The sequence below is a fragment of the Heteronotia binoei genome, chromosome 5 (genome assembly GCF_032191835.1).
Source record: "Heteronotia binoei isolate CCM8104 ecotype False Entrance Well chromosome 5, APGP_CSIRO_Hbin_v1, whole genome shotgun sequence".
In the NCBI taxonomy this organism is placed as follows: domain Eukaryota; kingdom Metazoa; phylum Chordata; class Lepidosauria; order Squamata; family Gekkonidae; genus Heteronotia; species Heteronotia binoei.
In genome coordinates, this window is record NC_083227.1 from 154397016 (window position 1) to 154418191 (window position 21176).

The 21176-nt window shown below is 45.4% G+C and overlaps 1 protein-coding gene across 1 annotated transcript in view; it reads left to right on the forward strand.

Annotated features, from left to right (window-relative positions):
* The window catches only part of LCP2 (lymphocyte cytosolic protein 2), a 57588-nt gene that overhangs the window by 14583 nt on the left and 21829 nt on the right, over positions 1-21176 (forward strand). Inside the window, exons 2-4 of the mRNA XM_060238861.1 lie at positions 3628-3690; positions 3982-4028; positions 20320-20385. Coding sequence (XP_060094844.1) covers positions 3628-3690; positions 3982-4028; positions 20320-20385 — 176 coding nt within the window. The remainder of the gene's footprint in view (positions 1-3627; positions 3691-3981; positions 4029-20319; positions 20386-21176) is intronic.

Here is a 21176-nt window from a genome sequence, read left to right on the forward strand (position 1 = left end):
GCACAATCTTGTAAATTTCTATCATGTCACCCCGCAGTCGAAGTTTCTCCAAGCTAAAGAGCCCCAAGCGTTTTAACCTTTCTTCATAGGGAAATTGTTCCAACCCTTTAATCGTTCTAGTTGCCCTTTTCTGCACTTTTTCCAATGCTATAATTTCTTTTTTGAGGTGCGGTGACCAGAATTGCACACAGCATTCCTTACTTAATCTGTTCAGTCACTAACAAACAACTTAAATGGCTACCAAACAGAAAATGCTTCCCAGTCTTCTTGCTGAGTCCATCCCTTGCAGGGACCTAGCAAGAAGTCTGGAGGTGGAGGCCACACCTGAGTCTCAGGTGATATTACTTGATCTTCTGGATCTTTTCTCCACCCTACTACCCAAGCTTCTCTGATTCCAGCAAAGGTGGGGATGAGAGAACACAAGCAATTGGCTTTTTTTTTTCCTTGTCACCTAAAACTGTCAGGGTGGATTACAGAGAAAAGGAATAGACTTCTCTTCTCTGCAGCCCAATCAGTTTCTGATAGGGGAAAGTAGACCATTCCTCCTCTGCAAGCTGTTATCTTGGGCTGCAAACAACAGGAGCAGATTAATCCCATTATCTGCAGCCTATTTTTTCAATTTTGGGTGGCCAGGAAAGAAGCAATCTTTTTTTTCCCCTTTCCACCTGAAATTAGCAAAATGGGTTGACAGTCTGAGCTGCATGAGAACAGGAGCAATCTCTTCCTGTTCTCTGCAGCCCATACTCTAATTTTGTAAGAGAGTAGGATCTGGTTGTATTTTCAGCCTAAACTATCTTTTGGTGGAAAAGAAGATAGCTTCTGCTCCTCTCCCCAAATCATCAATTTCATCTGCAGAGAACAGGAATAGAACATTGCTGTTTTCCAGAGCCCCAATTGTCCGTTTCAGGGGGAAAGAAAAAAAATACTTAAAAGATTGTTCTTTTTTCTCCACCTAAAAAACTCCTGATTCTTAAAGCTTCACCTGCAGCCCATGCTGAAAATTTAAAACAAGGAAAAGAAAAGGGCTGGAAGATCAGAAGAAAGCCTACTTTTCAGGCTGCCAGATCAGAGGAACCTGACTTCCAATGGATTTCTGCAATCAGCTGGGAGTTGGCTGCTGATTCCTTCTGCCCACCCCCACCCCACCCCCGGCATACTCTGCTAGGTATGCGAGAGATCAGAAGCTGACTCCCACCTGATCTCTCATCATCTGGAAGATTCTGCTAGTGGCCTGTTCCTGAGCAGATTTAGAACAACAACTGAACAGCCTGCCAATTAATCAACTGCCAAATTGCCACTGACAGATTGTGAACCTCACCAGGAGGTGTTCGAGCATCCCTAATGGCCGATTTCTTCTAATAGAAAAGGGGGGTGGGTGGATTTTCACCTACTTCCTCCTCCCATACAGATCTTCAACTTACCCCTTTTTCTGTTCCTTTGGTAATCCTGCTCCCCATTAGCAGTACTTTGGGGGACATTTCAGGTTGAAGAAAATGGGGAAGGTAAGACATCCTTTCTAGTTGAGCAAATCACTGCTGGATACAGCTAACTGTTTCAAAGGTATGGAAAACAGTGCCAAAGTAATAACAAGCTCGCTCATTCATTCATTTGATTTATATCCCACCCTTCCTGCAAAGCAGGCTCAGGGCAGGTTCCATCAAAAATTAGACAATTAAAACAAGATTAAAATTACAATATAAACAGCTAAAATGCAAGCTAAAAGCCTCTATAGTCATGACCATTCAGGTCCCAAGGTTTGCCAGATCCCAGGATCATCAGGGGGAAGGCCTAATGGAGGCGGTGTCTGCTGCCTCTACTGAAGGTCTCGCAGAAGAGCTCGGTTTTGCAGGCCCTGCGGAATCGCAACAAGGGAAGCTCATTCCACCAGACAGAAGCCAGGGCCGAAAAAGCCCTGGCCTTACTCAAGCCAAGTCAGATATCTCTGAGGCCAGGGACTGCCAGCAGATGTTGAGTTGCTGTTCTCAAAGACCTATGGGGCTCATCTAGGGAAAGGAGATCCTGAAGGTATGCTGGCCGTAGCCATATAGGACTTTGAAGGTAATTACCAGCACCTTGCAATGGATTTGGTACTCAATAGGCAGCCAGTACAGTTTGGACAGCACAGGATGGATCCATGCCTGCCTAGGCAACAAGGCCAACATCTGTGCAGCTGCATTCTGCACCAGCTGGAGTTTCCAGATCAGAGCCAAGGGCAGCTCCACGTAGAGAGATTCACACCATTCCCCTTAAATATAGATTAAGAGCAGAGGAAATCAATTCAGTTGCTTTGGGCGTTTTCGCACTCACCTTCAGCCGGCGCGACCCCCCTCTTCACCGCGCAGGATCTGCGCGGATTTTGCACTAAACGCCGCGGAGCAGCCGGAAGAGCCGGAAACTCCCGGCGCAAAAGCCGCTCAAACGGAAACTGCTTTTTGGAGGTTTCTGTTAGAGCGGCTTTTGCGCCAGGAGTTTCCGGCTCTTCCGGCTGCTCCGCGGCGTTTAGTGCGAAATCCGCGCAGATCCTGCGCGGTGAAGAGTGGGGTCGCGCCGGCTGAAGGTGACTGCGAAAACGCCCTTTGTAATTTGAGCTGATTCTGCACTGGCATAATACAAAAAAATATAAATGCTCTTTGTTGAGCTGTACCTAGCTAAATAAAGGACAATGCCACAGAAGAAAAACATTTAATTTGGCAATGTAGTTCTATTGTTGAGCCTTTGATCTCATTTTTAATTAACTGAGTTCTGCTGCAATTAAACAAAACTTTCTTTATGTTTGCTTCAGTGACTTCAGATCAGGATGTAACAGTTCTGACAAACTGCATCTTCATAGATCGTCTCAAACTAGCTTTATATTTTAAGACATGATATGCTGCAGGAACTTGCAGACAGATGGCAGCTGCAAGTTCTTCATGGGATCTTCCCCCTCCCGGCCCAAGTTCACAGAGTCGCTATTCAGCATGAGACCCTGGCACTGGTGGAAAGAGGGACTTCACTTATGTCATTGTCCTGACCCAAAATGGTGCTGGGGGCATTAGATTCACCATTTGGTTCCAATCTGAACTGGACCCCTAAAGCATTTTAGAGAAGTTCCCAAGGAGTACTGTAAGCTACCTTCCGACTACAAGTCTCTGTGGCTGCCATGTCTAGTTTGTTCCATGTCTAGTTTGTTTGTTTGGGGAGGGACAGTAGTTCAGTGGTAGAGCATCTGCTTGGGAAGCAGAAGGTCCCAGGTTCAATCCCCGGCATCTCCAAAAAAGGGTCCAGGCAAATAGGCGTGAAAAACCTCAGCTTGAGACCCGGGAGAGCCGCTGCCAGTCTGAGGAGACAATACTGACTTTGATGGACCAAGGGTCTGATTCAGTATAAGGCAGCTTCATATGTTCATATGTTCACACAGATCTCTGCTCATGCAAGTTGAAATAAATAAGCCTAAAACTGATTATTAAATAGTCTTCAAAATTGTAATTTAAATGCTGCAATGCTGTACATTTTTACTGGGGTGGCCTCATTAAAGTCAGACTTACTCTTGAGTAAACATGGATCATTATGTGTAAATTATGGGATTTATTTGAGTATGAGCACTGTTTATCCAGAATTGACCTAAGAACAATTGACTTTGCATTGCAGTTAAACTACAAGGACTGTGAGAAAGTTGTCCGGAAACATAGCATCACTGGGCAAAGGTTTCTGGTAAGTTTTTCAGTAAAGAATTTACAATATTAAAAGATGCCTATTTCTTAGGATTAGTGAAGGAAAAAGAAGAGGTGTGGGCAAATGTTGTGCGACAAGGGAAGGCGATTGAGGGTGAGGCACGAGGCAATCTTTAAAATCAACCCACACTTCTAAGAGGAAGTCTGAATGCCAGATGTCACATGTACCTCTGAACTTTCAGTTTTATTTTAGCAATGGAACCTGATAATCTTGAACGTAAAATGTTGCAGTGACTCCATTTTAACATGTCGGGTTATGTTTCTGTTTCAGAACATGTCTGAAAATGATATCCAGAAGTTTCCAAAGCTAAGAGTACCGTAAGTAAAATGGAGAATACAAGTCTATTTGAAGTTGGATTCAGGTTATTTTGTTCCTTGTAACCCTATACATATAGATTTTGCTTCTATTTTTCAGTTTTGTTTTCAGGGGAAAACATTTTCTGCAGCAATTATTTGTTGCCCGTATAATTAGGACAGGATTTTCAGGGATTCTAGATTTTTCCTCATAAAGCACCTGATTTTGCAAGCCATTCACATTCACACTTGCAAACTGGAGAAAATTAGGAGTTTGGCAACCTCAGAAAGCAGCCAGTGTAGCCAGTGGCGATGAATAGAACCAAGACAGATAGGCATCATTACAAGATGGAGGCAAAGGTTTTGCTACTACTTCTAGAAGAAACAGGCAGCTATCGCCAGTGCTACAATGAGGCAAGGTGAGGTGGTAGGCTCAGATGCAGGTTTTGTTGCCCGGCCATCTCCACCACTGCCTCACCCTTGCATACATTGTCTCCCATCCAGGATCCAGAGCAGCTAATACTCCTTCCCTCCTGATTCACCTGGCACGCTCAAAGACTGGAGGAAGCCACACATGACCACCTGGTGTATGGAAATCCTAAATCAGGAAAAGCAATAAATACAGAACAAATATATTTCTAATTTGTTAGAAGACGGGCACAGAGGGCGGTTGCTGGTTCTTAAAGTATTCTTATTTTCTTTTTCATGGTTTAGTGAAAAAAGGCTCCTCATCCACAACTGGTAAAAAGGATATGAGCAGAACCAATGAATGTTCAAGCCTCGCTAATACCATTTAGAATTGTGATGATGATGATGATGATGATGATGATGATGATGATATTGGATTTATATCCCGCCCTCCACTCCAAAGAGTCTCAGAGCGGCTCACAATCTCCTTTACCTTCCTCCCCCACAACAGACACCCTGTGAGGTGGGTGGGGCTGGAGAGGGCTCTCACAGCAGCTGCCCTTTCAAGGACAACCTCTGCCAGAGCTATGGCTGACCCAAGGCCATTCCAGCAGCTGCAAGTGGAGGAGTGGGGCATCAAACCCAGTTCTCCCAGATAAGAGTCCGCACAAGAAGATATTGGATTTATATCCCGCCCTCCACTCCGAAGAGTCTCAGAGCGGCTCACAATCTCCTTTACCTTCCTCCCCCACAACAGACACACTGTGAGGTAGATGAAGATATTGGATTTATATCCCGCCCTCCACTCCGAAGAGTCTCAGAGCGGCTCATAATCTCCTTTACCTTCCTCCCCCACAACAGACACACTGTGAGGTAGATGAAGATATTGGATTTATATCCCGCCCTCCACTCCGAAGAGTCTCAGAGCGGCTCACAATCTCCTTTACCTTCCTCCCCCACAACAGACACCCTGTGAGGTAGATGAAGATATTGGATTTATATCCTGCCCTCCACTCCGAAGAGTCTCAGAGCGGCTCACAATCTCCTTTCCCTTACTCCCCCACAACAGACACCCTGTGAGGTGGGTGGGGCTGAGAGGACTCTCCCAGCAGCTGCCCTTTCAAGGACAACCTCTGCCAGAGCTATGGCTGACCCAAGGCCATGCTAGCAGGTGCAAGTGGAGGAGTGGGGAATCAAACCCGGTTCTCCCAGATAAGAGTCCGCACACTTAACAACTACACCAAACTGGCTGTGAAAGCCCAGGGGGAGGACAGGGGGAAAAAAACAGGTGGGAAGATTGCTTCCATTTCTCCCCCCTGAGAACTTCTTTTCAACTTTTCCAACAGAAAACTGCAAAATCTGTGCTGAACACATCTTCTATGAAATATTTTCACTTTTAGAATGAGTGAAATACTGCTTAAGGCAAGGTCTCTGACTCTAAAAATATACAGCATAAATAAGTTTGAGGACTTTTCATTTTTTTTCCCAATTTTAAAAATGGGAAATTTGAGGAAACACTGGGGAAAATATTTTATTTTATATCTTTGATTTCTATTCCACCTGGCAACATCAGCTCTCGCCTGACAGAAATTGATACAGAGGACAGATTTCCCCTCCAACAAAAGCAGGATGGAGTGGGCGCATACTAGGTGTTTCACACTTGTATCTATTATCCACCTCCTTGTCTGCGGTTTTTAGTAGCCTCACCTTTAACATTTAATCAGCCTTTGCTTGCTATTTTGATGTTGTGTGTGTAAAGTACTGTCACGTTGCAGCTAATTTATGGCAATCCTGGAGGATTTTTCCAGTGGTATACTTAGCCTATTTGGTGCCTGGGGAGGACATTTTTTTAGAACTTCCTGTCAAGCCCCGGCTTCTTTGGGTTTGCAGGCAGAGGGCTGTGCTGTTCCAGGGCTTGATTTCTTTCAAGGATAAGCTGGCACAGCCTCAGACCTAGGGGAGAGGAGGGGTTGAAATCTCCCATTCCTGGACTCTACCCGTTGATATTAATCTCTCTGAAGCCTACAGGTGCTGATAGAGGCATGGCTCTTCCTCCCTGGCTGGTCAATCCAATCCCCTTTAAATCTTGTGCCTCCAGCCCACCTTCTGCCCCTGCAGCCAATTCCTTCCCCTTCTCATAGGAGGGAGGCCAATGGGCTGGAGTGGAGACCACTTCCATGACTTGCTCCCAATTCCTCCTCCTCCCACCTGTTACCTCAGCACTGGTCAGGGTGGGTATCCCATCTGCTCCTACCCCCCGCTTCCCCACCCCACTGCCATGGAAGTGAGGGCTGCTGCTCTTAATTCTATCTGCTCATCCCTCCCACCACCCTCTCTTCTCCCAAATAAGAGTCCACACACTTAACCACTGCACCAAACTGGCTTAGTAATAACAATAAATAATGTTTTATCCGGTAATGTAGTAGGTGGCTAAGAGTGCAATCTAGGGGTGTGTGCTGGGGGGAAAAAATCATCCCAAATTTCTAGGTATCTTGTTACCATTCTGGGACTCCTTTGAAGGGGGAGTCCAATTCTGCAATTTGGGGACTGTTGTTTTCTATGGGGGAATCAACCTGGGGAATCAACCAGCTATTTCTTAATCTAATAGCACCGAATTTGCACAGCTGATAGCTAATCCTCCCTCTAGGCTGAAGACTCCCCCAAGTTTTGAAAGGAATTGTCCAAAGTGCTCCAAATGTATGGACCTCTGAAGAAGGTGCCTCTGTCAACCTTGTTTCCATTGTTTCCTATGGGGGGGAAATGCCATGCTGTACTTCCTTTGTTAAGAAAAGACTCAACCAGTCCCATGACTTAACTGTCCAGCATTGGCCCCACTGGCAGCTCCAGAGTCATACTGCAGTCCTCCCAGTTAACACCCCTGCCTGCATCAGAGGTGGCAGAGCCCACACTGATAGTGAAAAACCTAGAAGGAAAGAGACTGCTATACCTTTTTCTAGCAGCAAACCACATTAACCGTTTTCCCACACAGCTTACCTTGGAGTGACAGCCCTCTTCACCGCGCAGCGTCTGCTCGGATTTCCCACCATCTGCTCCGCAGAAGCAGGAAGAGCCGCAGCTTTTGCGTCGCGAACATAAACTGGGTTTTAGCGATTTACATTTGCGACGCAAAAGCCCCGGCACTTCCTGCTTCTGCGGAGCAGATGGTGGGAAATCCGAGCAGGCGCTGCGCAGTGAAGAGGGACGTCACTCCGAGGTAAGCTGTGTGGGAAAACGGTTAATGACTAAAATGGGACTTACTTATGAGTAGACCTGGTTAGGATTGGTCCCTGAAATGAATGATATCCTCTGTGGGTCAACTGACAAGCCATTATCTTAAACCACAGTACATTCGGCACACGCAACCAACTCCTGCTCTGTTGCTTTGGGGCAAAAGATGGGAAGTCCATTTCCCTGAAATCTTATGCAGAATTATTTAAGTCTACAACCTCTTTTTGTTGTTACTTTTCTTAGACTGGAGTGCAGGTAAGCCAGGACAAGTGTGGGGAAGCCGGCAGGAGAGAGGAAAACCGGGGCAGGATGAGTGTGGGGAAATTAGGACCAGAGGGGGGAAGCCAGGACAATTGTGGAGAAGCTGGCAGGAGACCAGCAAGCTATGGTGGAGGGGCCAGAAAGGTGAAAGTGGGGATGGTTTGTGGGGTCTGCCCCCCCCCCCCACACTCACAGGTCTGCTGGAGTACCTCTGCATAAGATTGCACTACTAGAGGTATAGTACCAAATATATATTAGAGTTATATCTGTAAGGAGTAATTATGGGTTTAAATCCCATTACTTGTTGTTACAGAAAAAAATGAACAAGATGGGAAGCCATGTTAGTCTGTAGCAGTAAAAAAGAGCAAGAGTCCAGTAGTGCCTTAAAGCCTAACAAAATTTGTGGCAGGGTATGAACTTGCGTGAGTCACTGCTCACTTCTTCGGATACCAATCGCCCCAAGTTCAGTGCTGTTGGGAAACATTGTTTTCCTGCTTCCCCAAAGAAGCATGATATATCTGGTCACCTTCCAGGGTTTCCTCACCTTTTCTCAGATCCTTCTCAGATCTTTGCTGTATAGTTCTGGGAAAGATCACAGTAAAGTCTGAAAGGCTGCTTCCTGGAAGGTAGGCTTCCCAACCGCCCCCCCTGCCCCGGTGGGGGACCCCCGACTTTGCAGCCTCCTCCCCCACTCTCAAAAATTTTGGAAGCGGGAGGGGGGGTGGGGGGGGAGAGAGAACATACCTGTAGGCATCATGTTGTTGTAGAGCTTCTGATCCGTTTTTAAAATGTGTGCCCCTTTAAGGCTGCACAGGAAACAGGAAGGGTTTCATGGGAAAGGGTCAGTAACAGTTTCCATGGAGAACGGCCCCTCCCTTTCTTTTCCTGTGCAGCCTTGCTTTCGTTTTCACAGTAAGCAAAGTTCTGCTGGAAGAAGACCAAGTAAGTATTTGTGTGTGTGAGAGAGGGAGGGGGCAGGGAGAGGGGATTCCCTGGTATGGAGGCCCTCTCCCCCTTTAGAAAGCGTGGGGGGAGGGAAATGTCTAATAGGCACTCTATTATTCCCTATGGAGAACGATTCCCATAGGGAATAATAGGAAATTGATCCGTGGGTATTGGGGGCTCTGGGGGGGCTATTTTTTTTTAGGTAGAGGCACCAGATTTTTAGTATAGCATCTAGTGCCTCTCCCCAAAATACCCCCCAAGTTTCAAAACGATTGGACCAGAGGATCCAATTCTATGAGCCCCAAAAGATGGTGCCCCTATCCTTAATTATTTCCTATGGAAGGAAGGCATTTAAAAAGGCGTGCTGTCCCTTTAAATGTGATGGCCAGAACTCCCTTGGAGTTCAATTATGCTTGTCACATCCTTGTTCCTGGCTCCGCCCCCAATGTCTCCTGGCTCCGCCCCCAAAGACCCCAGATTTTTCTTTAATTGGACTTGGCAACCCTACTGGAAGGGGAAGTTTGGCTTTTCTGCCTGCATGGGAGTTCTCTTTCCCTGTGGTATCAGGGTGTGCATGAGTGTGTGCTTTTTGTTTGGTTTTGGTTTTTCACTGGCAAAATAAGTTCAAGGGAAAGGCATACATCCGCAATTAAAAGGGCTTAACGGCTGACTTTAGAATTAAAGCAGGGAATTCAAAGAAACTTTTTACATACATTGCCGATCTTTTAAAAAAAAATGGAAAAAGAGAAGTGGTCCAGGGATGGGGAAATAACAGCTGCTGGAAGACTGGGGCAGGGAAGTTGCAGGAAAACCTTAAATCTGTTGCTGCTGAACTGTACTGTCACCTACATCCAGAGCTGCCAGCCTCTAGGTGGGGACTAAAGATCTCTCGCTTTTACAACTAATCTCCAGCTGGCTGAGACCACCATGCTGAGGCCCCTCCCCTCCCCAAACCCTGTCCTCTCCCAGATCCACCCCCAAAGTCTCCTGTTATTTCCCAACCCAGACCTGGCAACCCTACATTAATCACACAAGCCTGTACCTTTGTTGAAAACACCACGCAAGCATTTGATTGGTCCATTCAAACCAGTAGGGGGGCCATGACTGGAGCAGGGCAGCAGGGTTTAAGATCCTGCTGCCCATTGTTCCCAAGTCCCCAAGCTCTGGCTGTCAGGCTGTAATGAAGAAGAAGATGATATTGGAATTATATCCCACCCTCCACTCCGAAGAGTCTCAGAGCGGCTCACAATCTCCTTTCCCTTCCTCCCCCACAACAGACACCCTGTGAGGTAGATGAAGATACTGGATTTATATCCCACCCTCCACTCCGAAGAGTCTCAGAGCAGCTCACAATCTCCTTTACCTTCCTCCCCCACAACAGACACCCTGTGAGGTGGGTGGGGCTGGAGAGGGCTCTCACAGCAGCTGCCCTTTCAAGGACAGAGGCTCAGAGCGGCTCACAATCTCCTTTATCTTCCTCCCCCACAACAGACACCCTGTGAGGTGGGTGGGGCTGGAGAGGGCTCTCACAGCAGCTGCCCTTTCAAGGACAACCTCTGCCAGAGCTATGGCTGACCCAAGGCCATGCCAGCAGGTGCAAGTGGAGGAGTGGGGAATCAAACCCGGCTCTCCCAGATAAGAGTCCGCACACTTAACCACTACACCAAACCGGCTCTCCACTGCCAGTAGTAATGAGCCAGGCAGGAATACCCAACTCAGTTCTCACTTGAGTCCGCATACATTACAGCCCTCTTTGGGCACGGTGGATGGAGGGGCCGGGGATGCTGGAGCTTCTGTCGGCTGTTGCAGGCTCCCGGATGCTTCCGGCTCTGGCAGAAAGTTGGGGGTTGGGATCGCAGCAGCTGCCAGGTCGAGGGCTGTCAGAGCCAGAACCGCCGGTGGGTCCTATGGCCCGCTGTCTTCCTCAATCTTATCTCTGGGTGCCTCCTGTGACCTCAATTGGTCTATGCGCCGCTGCATGGTGGAAAACCCCCCCCTTGGTTGTGACCTCGTACACGACTGACCCCAGCACCCTGGACACTCTGGCTGGAAGCCATCCTGGGCCACCCCCAAAGTTCTTGGCATACACCTGCTCATGGCACAGAGTAGTAAGCTGCAGTACTGCATTCCAAGCTCTGCTCATGACCTGAGCTCAATTCCGGCAGAAGCTGGGTTCAGGTAGGCGGCTCAAGGTTGACTTAGCCTTCTATCCTTCGAAGGTCAGTAAAATGAGTACCCAGCTTGCTGGGGATAGCGTGCAGATGACTGGCAAAGTCAATAGCAAACCACTCCATAAAAAGTCTGCCAAGAAAAGATCCTGATGTGACGTCATCCCATGGGTTGGTAATAACTCAGTGCTTCCACAGGGGACTACCTTTACCCTTGCCTTTTTGCCCTGAATTCTATACAAAAATAGCAATTAATTTTCAATAGGCTTGTGCTGCACAGCGCCATAGCTCAATTAAAATCAACTCCTTGACTCGATGAAGTCCTGCTAAAAGCGGAGATCAGAAAAGCAACAGTTCAATTTTCAATGAATTCCATCACAAAAAATTACAGTTTTAGAGTAGAAGCAGAGGCTGATTCTGCGCTAATCTTGTTCCGGCCCAGGCATCTGTTTCTCTCTGGAGCAAACCAGCAATTTCGCACCAGCTGCTCCACGCCGCCATTTTGCGTGGAGAAAACCCGTGATTTGCTGCGCCACAGTGTGCACCTGTTTGTTTCAGTTTTTTTCAGGTTTACAGTGCAGCGTGACAAATCGCAGGTTTCCCCCACGCAAAATGGCGGCATGGAGCAGCTGGTGCAAAATCACTAGCTTCTTCCAGAGATAAATGGAAGCCCCGACCCAGAGCAAGGTTAGTGTGGAATCAGCCAGACGCCTTTCTTCAAGTTTTCAGTGGAAGTAAAGGTTGTACCCCACAAATCTGACCTCAAGTTCAGTATTGTCTACTTGTATAACTGTTTTTCTCTTCCAGTGGGCTATCTGCCATTCTTACCATTTTGGACTTATGAATGAGAACACATTTAAAGTATAGCAAACGCTTTGATCCAGTCATGTGGGAGGGAGGAGACACGGCTATGAGTAATATTTTCCACAAATCTTGTTGCCAAGCCTGATTCTTTTGCAACTGTCTTGTAACTAAGCAATGTGGTTTTCAAGCTTCCTTCCTTACCTAGCTGCAGACTCATAAGCCGCATTCTTGAAATAGTCTATAAAAATAAATGCAGAGGAGAGGCTATATTTTCTGATTTGCTTCACATTGAATCCTTTAGAGTTGTTTACTGCAATTTAGCTACATATGAACAGCAGCCAGGTTGGTTAGATGTAGCACGGATCAGCTAATTGGGGAAAGGAGGGAGCAGGGGGATATTAATTCCAACACAGATTATCTTGATGATAAATGTGCGCTTAGTACTCTTTTGTACGTATGGTTTCTAATCCAACTAAGGCACCTGCCTTTAACTTTTAGGAGCACATATAGAGGTTACTGAAAAACACACTTTTTTTTTTTTTTCAAAATAAAGGATACTGTAAAGCTCTTCGTAGCAAAGAGGGAAAATAGGTAAAACTCACAATTCACAGTATCCCTAAGGTCAATGATATTTCACTATTGTATCTTAGTCGATAGTATAAATCCCATTTTTTTATTATTATTATTATTGATGGGAAAATGAGGTTTAGCAATTTGGCTGAGACCATTCAGGGAGTCAGTGGTGTATCCAGTGGTGTACCCAGCCATTGGAGAGCCAGTTTGGTGTAGTGGTTAAGTGTGCGGACTCCTCCACTTGCACCTGCTAGCATGGCCTTGGGTCAGCCATAGCTCTGGCAGAGGTTGTCCTTGAAAGGGCAGCTGCTGTGAGAGCCCTCTCCAGCCCCACCCACCTCACAGGGTGTCTGTTATGGGGGAGGAAGGTAAAGGAGACTGTGAGCCGCTCTGAGACTCTTCAGAGTGGAGGGCGGGATATAAATCCAATATCTTTTTGTGCGGACTCTTATCTGGGAGAACTGGGTTTGATTCCCCACTCCTCCACTTGCACCTGCTAGCATGGTCTTGGGTCAGCCATAGCTCTGGCAGAGGTTGTCCTTGAAAGGGCAACTGCTGTGAGAGCCCTCTCCAGCCCCACCCACCTCACAGGGTGTCTGTTATGGGGGAGGAAGGTAAAGGAGACTGTGAGCCGCTCTGAGACTCTTCGGAGTGGAGGGCGGGATATAAATCCAATATCTTCTTGTGCAGACTCTTATCTGGGAGAACTGGGTTTGATTCCCCACTCCTCCACTTGCACCTGCTAGCATGGCCTTGGGTCAGCCATAGCTCTGGCAGAGGTTGTCCTTGAAAGGGCAGCTGCTGTGAGAGCCTTCTCCAGCCCCACCCACCTCACAGGGTGTCTGTTATGGGGGAGGAAGGTAAAGGAGACTGTGACCCGCTCTGAGACTCTTCGGAGTGGAGGGCGGGATATAAATCCAATATCTTCTTCAATATCTTCATTGTAGGCCCGGTGCCTGAAGCCCCATACTTCAAAGCACTAGGCCAAATCTAAACACCTTCTGAAATGTCCTTTTCTTACAACTGTTGTGAACAACAAAGCACCGGTTGTCATATAGTCAGATATTACATGATTTTCTTAAATCAGTGTTAAGTAATGATAGGATTCTGGTATTGGAACAAAGAGTCTTAAGTGCAAATCGCTACCCGCCCTCTCAATGGGTGACTTAGGATCAGTGATTATTGTTCCCTTCCTCACAGAATTCTTGTGAAGAAAAGAGAGAGAACGATGCGTGCCGCACCAAGCTGTTTGAAATAAAGCGAGAACAAAATGAAACTAATACGTAAGATCAAGGCTGTGTTTAATAGAGAAGCACCAAAATGATTTTAGCTTATTGATGAGCTGTTATTCTTACAGGGAAACAAAGACAGGCCTTTCCCTTTACTGTGCCAATAAAAGTAGGTCATGTTCTTTGACATTATATGGAGCATCTGATAGCACAATCCTGGGTTGATCAGGGTTTTTCCCAGAAGAAACTCCCTCAGACTGGCTGATAAGAGATTGAGTAAGAACGTGACTCATGAAATGAGCAGCAAGTGTCTCTCTCTCTCTCTCTCTTTTTTTTTTTTAAATCCTTTTTATGCAAAATAAGAGCAAAAGTAGTTTCAAGTAAACAAGCTTTTAGATCCAATTAAAAGTGGCATAAGGCAGTGTCTCAACCTGAAATGTACCATTCCAAAACATATTAAACATTGAGCACTTTTCCAAAAATTGATTAGAAACATTATTTATTTAATCAATCAATTGACCTTACATCGTAGGTCAATGTTATTATTTGTATCGCTTTGCAAATCTTCTAATTTCGTTCCACAATAAGGCAATTTAAACGTTTTATTATTAGTTGCAATAATCAGTTTGGCTGCTTTAAGCAAGTTGAAGGCCTTTTCGGAGTCCCCTCTTCCAGTGGGACCATGAAACGTAGCAAAAAGAGAGTGGCTGGCATTGTAAAGTGGGTTCAGTCAGCTCTTAAATAAGCAGCAAGAGTTTATTCAGCCACAAACAGCAGGGCCACTTCCCGCAATTATACACTGTGGCTGAGTCAAACATGCCCCTTTTAGTGGGCAGCAATCCCTCCTATTAGTCTCTCTAGGATTGCATTTCCTGGAAGAAATGTCCCGATCGGCTGGTTCTGAGAGAATGGCTAATTGGAATGCAGGCATCAGGATCCTGGAGAATAATGAAAGCACGCTTCAATCTCAGGCCTCCTAACAGTGAACACAGCAAATACATAACAGCTGGGAAGGTTGATGCTGTACTTTTGAAGTTTCTTGGATGGCGTGATGGCCCACTGAAGAAGCTAGAAACTACCAACCAAGGGCCTTGTTTTCACTGTCATTCTCTTCAGATAGACCTTCTGACAGGCAGGTTAGAAGTGACATTGCTTCATGAAGAAGCAGACTGGGTCGAGTGTGGTGGCCTGGAGTTCTCAAGTTTAGTAATCCTGGTTAGAAGGGATTCTAAGGAGCAGGTTGAGGTCTACATGGTAAAAGTTCCAGAAATCTTGAACTAGGTTAGAAAACTTCAGAGAAAATTGGCTGTTTTTTCCTCATATGGTAGACTAGCAGTTTCTGGTTGACTCTTCCATTGCCTTTGTAAGACTTTATCAATTAGTGACACTGTTTCTTCAAGTTCTCCCTCACAGCTACAATTATATATACTTTATTCCTGGGCACAAAAGCCTTTATTTTCCCCTACAGAAAAATAAACAAAGTTCTGATTCTGTTTATCCTTGAGTTCTTCCTTGCTATGTACCAATTGATACGGTTATATATAACTGGTTAAATATCAGGGTAGGGGAGAGGGCTAAACAGCATACCACAGCTCACCAAAGGCAGGTCTAATCAGCAGCAATTACTTAGCTCTAGGCTTCCCAACCCTCCCGCCCTGGCGGGGGATCCCCGAATTTGCAGCCTGCTCCCCCGCTCTCAAAAAATCTGGGGGCGGGGGGGAGAGAGAACATGCCTGTAGGCATCATGTTATTATAGAGCTTCTGATAACTTCTGATAATATAACTTTCTTTAGAAAGCGTGGGGGGGGGGGAGGGAAATGTCTACTAGGCACTCTATTATTCCCTATGGAGAACGATTCCCAAAAGGAATAATAGGGAATTGATCCATGGGTATTGGGGGCTCTGGGGGGGGTATTCTTTTAGGTAGCGGCACCAGATTTTTAGTATAGCATCTAGTGCCTCTCCCCAAAATACCCCCCAAGTTTCAAAACGATTGGACCAGAGGGTCCAATTCTATGAGCCCCAAAAGATGGTGCCCCTATCCTTAATTATTTCCTATGGAAGAAAGGCATTTAAAAAGGTGTGCTGTCCCTTTAAATGTGATGGCCAGAACTCCCTTGGAGTTCAATTATGCCTGTCACATCCTTGTTCCTGGCTCCACCCCCAATGTCTCCTGGCTCCACCCCCAAAGTCTCCTGGCTCCGCCCCCAAAGTCCCCAGATTTTTCTTTAATTGGACTTGGCGACCCTACTTAGCTCACTGGTGATTAACATCTAGTAAATTACCAAACACTCAATGTCTGATTTACACCAGTGTATCTGTTTTTCTTTGACACAGAGGTGTAGTTGCCATCCTAAGTTTTAAGATTGCCCCCTCAATCATTAAACATTCTCCTTGGAGAGATAAATAACTTTGATGTGGTCAGAATTTTATATGGACTTCAAAGAACTTCTCACTTTAGGTTCCTGTCTAATACCTATGAAAGATGTGCATTCAATAATAAGGTGAATATAATCAGGCCTCAGATTCAGCAGGAGCTCACAGGAGCACAGCTCCTGAACCTTTTTGAGGGTTCCCCTTCTTCCTCCCCACCTCCTTTCCTTGTCCACTGAGTAGTAGGTGCAGCTGCATAACAATCCCTGGATTAGGAGAGTGGGCAGCCAGCCAGCCACCAGGATTTTTGCCACACCTCCAGAAGCCCTCATTAACCCCTGGAGAAGTCTGCATCCCACCCTTTCTCCACTTCTTATGTGATTTTGAGCAGCGGGTGGCTTGCTGGCCCTTTGATTTTATTTATGTATCTATTTATTACTTTAGATTTTTATCCCGCTCTCTCTGCAAGCGGATTCAGGGCAGCTGTTTTGACTAGGGGGCAGCCAAGGAAAGCCCCGGGTGAGCGAGGTCTGCTTGGGCTGGCTGGATCTTTAGCCAGCTCAAGCAGGCCTCGCTCACCCGGGGCTCTCTTTTCTTGCGTCAGATTGCTGTTGGCTGTTGGGGGGGCGGCATATGCTAATGAGTTATGCTAATGAGCTCCACCGCCTATTTTTTCTACAAAACGACCCCTGAGTATAATTAAATGAGTTATAGGGAAGAGAGAACAGATAACCTTTGGACAATATCTGTGAGAACTGGGTGTATAACTTAATTTGGTATTCAAGTGATAGATAAAGTTGAAAATGTGAGGACAATCTGGCTGAGCATCTGTCACCCCACTGATCGCCAGGGTTGATTCAGCTGATCTGACTGGCTAGGCGGGTGTCCCCTACCTCCCTCACAGCTCCATGTGCATCCCTCCAAAAGCTGCGTGCTCCGTGGATGAGGACGACCATCCCAGATAGAAGAAGTGTACCATTCTTTGCTCAAGGTTGCAAATGGAATTAATTTCAAATTAAGGCCCTTTCTGCATTCTGTTTTTACTTGCTCCCCAGCAGTTGAGTTGTTATGCTTTTGATTCGGTTCATTTGCTTTCATTCTGCATATGTTGAATTGCCTCCGTACTTTGTGCCTCGAACATCACTTTCTGCAGATTATGCTTTCTGTATTTTCATGGGGGGGTGGGGAGAGAGAGAATCTGCAACTGCTAGCCTGTAGAGCCGAAAAAAATTAAAAACCCTGGAGTTTTGTAACCCAACTGATTTCTTTCAACTGGTCCCCTTATGCCTGCATCCCACAAACCATCAATAAAACCATTTATGAGGGGGGAAGAGCTCAAGACGATGCTAGTTGAACGTTGCTGGCATTTTCATCTGACAGGGCATGAGAACAGGGAATAGGACACTATACCTTTAAGAGGAAAGGAAAGCAGGAAGTCACTCTGGTGACCACACAGTGCAGTAATTTTTTTTTCACCAGTGATCCCCGAGTTTAAAGAAATTAAAAGAGGCTTTTTTTTCCCGTTTGTTTGTAAAATGTACCTGTCCAACACAGGCCTTAAACAGATGAGTACAAAGCTCAACATTCTGAGGCAACTGGCTGCTTTTTGTTTAAGTTGAAGAAGAAAGGCAAACATCTTACAGGACTTTTGACTGCAGACCCGACCCCTCTGTGATTCTGCAAAAAGAAAGGGAAAGGCTCTTTTGTCTTTGGAGAAGGAGAGAAAGAAAACAGAAGGGGGAAGGGGGTCAACCCAAAGAGAGAGAGGCAGAAATGGGAGGGTGTAGACTGCGAGTGCATATCCACAGAAACAAGTGTACTTTAGAAAGGATTAGCAATTCAAAAGCAGATGAGAACAAAGAACCGCAGCAAAAGGAGTTCTGCTTATCGCAGGTAGAGTGCTGGAAGCAGCCTGAATGCTGAATGATGGTAAACAAATGCACAAGACGTAATAAGGAGGGCAGCGAGACAGATAGGAAAGTGGAATACAATGTAGAAGGGAAGACTTTGATGTGCTCAGAAACCGAAGCGAGATACAAATGCAAAAAGGGCCACTTAATTTTTTTTTTTCCTATTGCAGTACAGCACTGCTGGTATTCTAATCACTAAAACCATGTTTAGGTCATGTTGAGATAACGACCATCTGCCATTTGCCCTGGCAATAAAGTTGAAGAATCAAATTTGCTACTTATTCAAGAAATTCAAGGTAGACTTGTTCCTGATTTCAGTTACAAAACAAAGTGGATAAACGAAGTATAGATTTTTTATATGCAGATAAAACCTCTCAATTATGCATTAAGCTGTTCACATCAAAGTCTTCTTCATTTATCACATGGGTGGCAGGAGATGCTAACCAAAGATTATGCCTTTACTGCTCTTCCAACAGTAAGACATAATTCAACATCCTGGTATAGTCAGAGTTTGTGATAGCAAAGTATCAATTATCTCAGTTTAATCAACATAGGATGAGTAATGCTAGAACTTTCCTTCTTAATGACAGTTTCAAAAACAGTGGTATAAAATGCTGGTAAACGAGAAACAAGTAAACAAGTAAAATGCTGGTAAACAAGTAGAGACATTACCCTGCCAACAAAAGTCCGCATAGTCAAAGCGATGGTTTTCCCAGTAGTAATGTATGGCTGTGAGAGTTGGACCATAAGGAAGGCTGAGCGCAGAAGAACAGATGCTTTTGAGCTGTGGTGCTGGAGACGAATCTTGAGAGTCCCTTGGACTGCAAGAAGATCAAATCAGTCAGTCCTAAGGGAAATCAACCCTGACTGTTCCCTGGAAGGTCAGATGCTGAAGCTGAAGCTCAATCACTTTGGCCACCAAATGAGAAGGGAGCACTCACTGTGGAAGATCCTGATGCTGGGAAAAACAGAAGGCAAAAGAAGAAGCGGACGGCAAAAGATGAGATGGCTGGACAGCATTACTGATGTAACTAACACGAATTTGAGCAGACTTCGGAGGATGGTAGAAGACAGGAGGGCCTGGCATGACTTTGTCTATGGGGTCGCAAGGTGTCGGACTCGACTATGCAACTGAACAACAACAACAACAACAAAACAATTTTGGTATATTGTGTCAGGCAGATTGAAAACAGAAAACCCCAGGCTGTTCTGTGCCATGTTCTTTGGAGACATATTTTTGGGCACTTTATGCTGCAGAGATAAATCAATATGACCCTTTAGCTTTTGCCTTAAGAAATTTCCCACCCTGGTCACCAGTTACAATATAGCAGAAATAACTAGGCTAATCGCTCAAATGAACTTAGGGAAGACAAGGCGTGATTTGATTTGCTTAAAACTATCATCAAATGGTGAGTGTTAGTTCTGGCTACACTGATCACATTTATTGACCAGACAGAACAGAAACCTAGTGAATGAAACTTGGCCACAGGGTCAGACCTCCTCAGTGGTGGGTCAGAGTCTGGGGTCGCATCAGACTCCCGTGTTCCCTTTTCCTGCCCTGGCCCTGGTTTTGGGCTGCCAATCCTCAGTTGGGGGCAGGGGATTCCCCAGTTTGAAGGCCCTCCCCCTGCTTCAGGGTTATCAGAAAGTGGAGGGGGAGTCAAATGTCTGCTGGACCCTCCATTATTCCTTAGGGAGATCAGTTCCCATATGGTATAATGGAGAATCAATCTGTGGATATCTGGGGCTCTGGGGGGGGTGTTTTTTGAGCTAGAGGCACTGAATTTTTAGCATGGCATCTGAAGCCTCTCCTCAAAACACCCTCCAAGTTTCAAAAAGGTTGGACTAGGGAGTCCAGTTCTATGAGCCCCAAAAGAAGATGCCGCTATACTGCAGAGTTTCTTATTCAAATAATTTCGGCTTGGTTTGGTACATATGAAAATATGAAGCTGCCTTATACTGAATCAGACCCTTGGTCCATCAAAGTCAGTTCCGGCACTGACCAACTGTCCGGACTGCTACATATTGGGCCTACATCTATGACATCTATGACGCTTAGGATATCTACATCTTTATCTATGAAACATGCGGTATCATCCATGCTGCATATGTTGATGGTTCGTTGATTGTTTTATTGTTGGATTTTTACTGTTTTATCGTGCTTGTGATCCACCCTGAGCCCATTATGGCGAAGGGCGAACTATAAATCTACTAAAATAAATAAATATTGTCTACTCAGACTTAGGCTCTCCAGGGTCTCAAGCTGAGGTTTTTCACACCTACTTGCCTGGACCCTTTTTAGTTGGAGATGCTGGGGATTGAACCTGGGATCTTCTGCTTATCAAGCCGATGCTCTAACACTGAGGCGCTGTCCTTCTTAACATAATGTTCTTTATTTCTTTTTTTTTAATTTTAGAATTCTAAGTAAACTGAGTATGGATATAAACCGCAATGAAGAAAGAAGAAGTATTTTTCCAAAATGGTAGGAAAATACAGTATTTTGTTGTTGCTGCAAAAGAAAGTTAATTCTTTTCCAGATGACTGAGTACTATTGAGGGGGCACAATAGCATTTCATTACTAAATCATACTCAAGGAAAGAATATGAAATCTCACAATAGTTTAATCAAGCATTCAGTAATAGCTGTACATGGAAATAAAGTGCTCAGGTGCATATTTTCCCATACTTTGGCATTTAACATGGAAATTGTTGATATTTACATATGCAAAATCGGCACATGCCATCACGATAATTACAAATGTTAGTATGTAATTTCTACTTATAGTGCTGCATGATTCATTGGGATTTTGATTTCACAGTTTTAACTTAGAGAAACATTCAAGATTTTCAGTAAAATCCTTGCATTATATCAAACACTATTTTATCTGCCATGGAGTTTGGGGCAGCATACATAGGTTTCTTTGCCTTGTTAGACAGTGGGTTCAGGTTTAGCTTCAGCGGAGCACAAAGATGAGAGTCCAAGTTGCAGTGAGACAAATTGCCCATTTTCAGGCACCGGTCAACAGAGCACTCCCAGCCTAATCTCACACAGTCACCTCGCCCCCATCCCCTGGGGAAGGGCACCCATGTATCAGACAGAATGCATGGATCAAAGCCACAGTGACTGAAGACAGGTTAAAAGAAAGCCCTCCTGTACCTTTGGCAATGGTCCAATCAGAAGCAAAACATAAGACAGAGTCTGGGTTCAAACTCACAGCTCCTACACACAATACAAGTGCCATGACTACTGTACCAAAGAAGAAATGTCATTGGG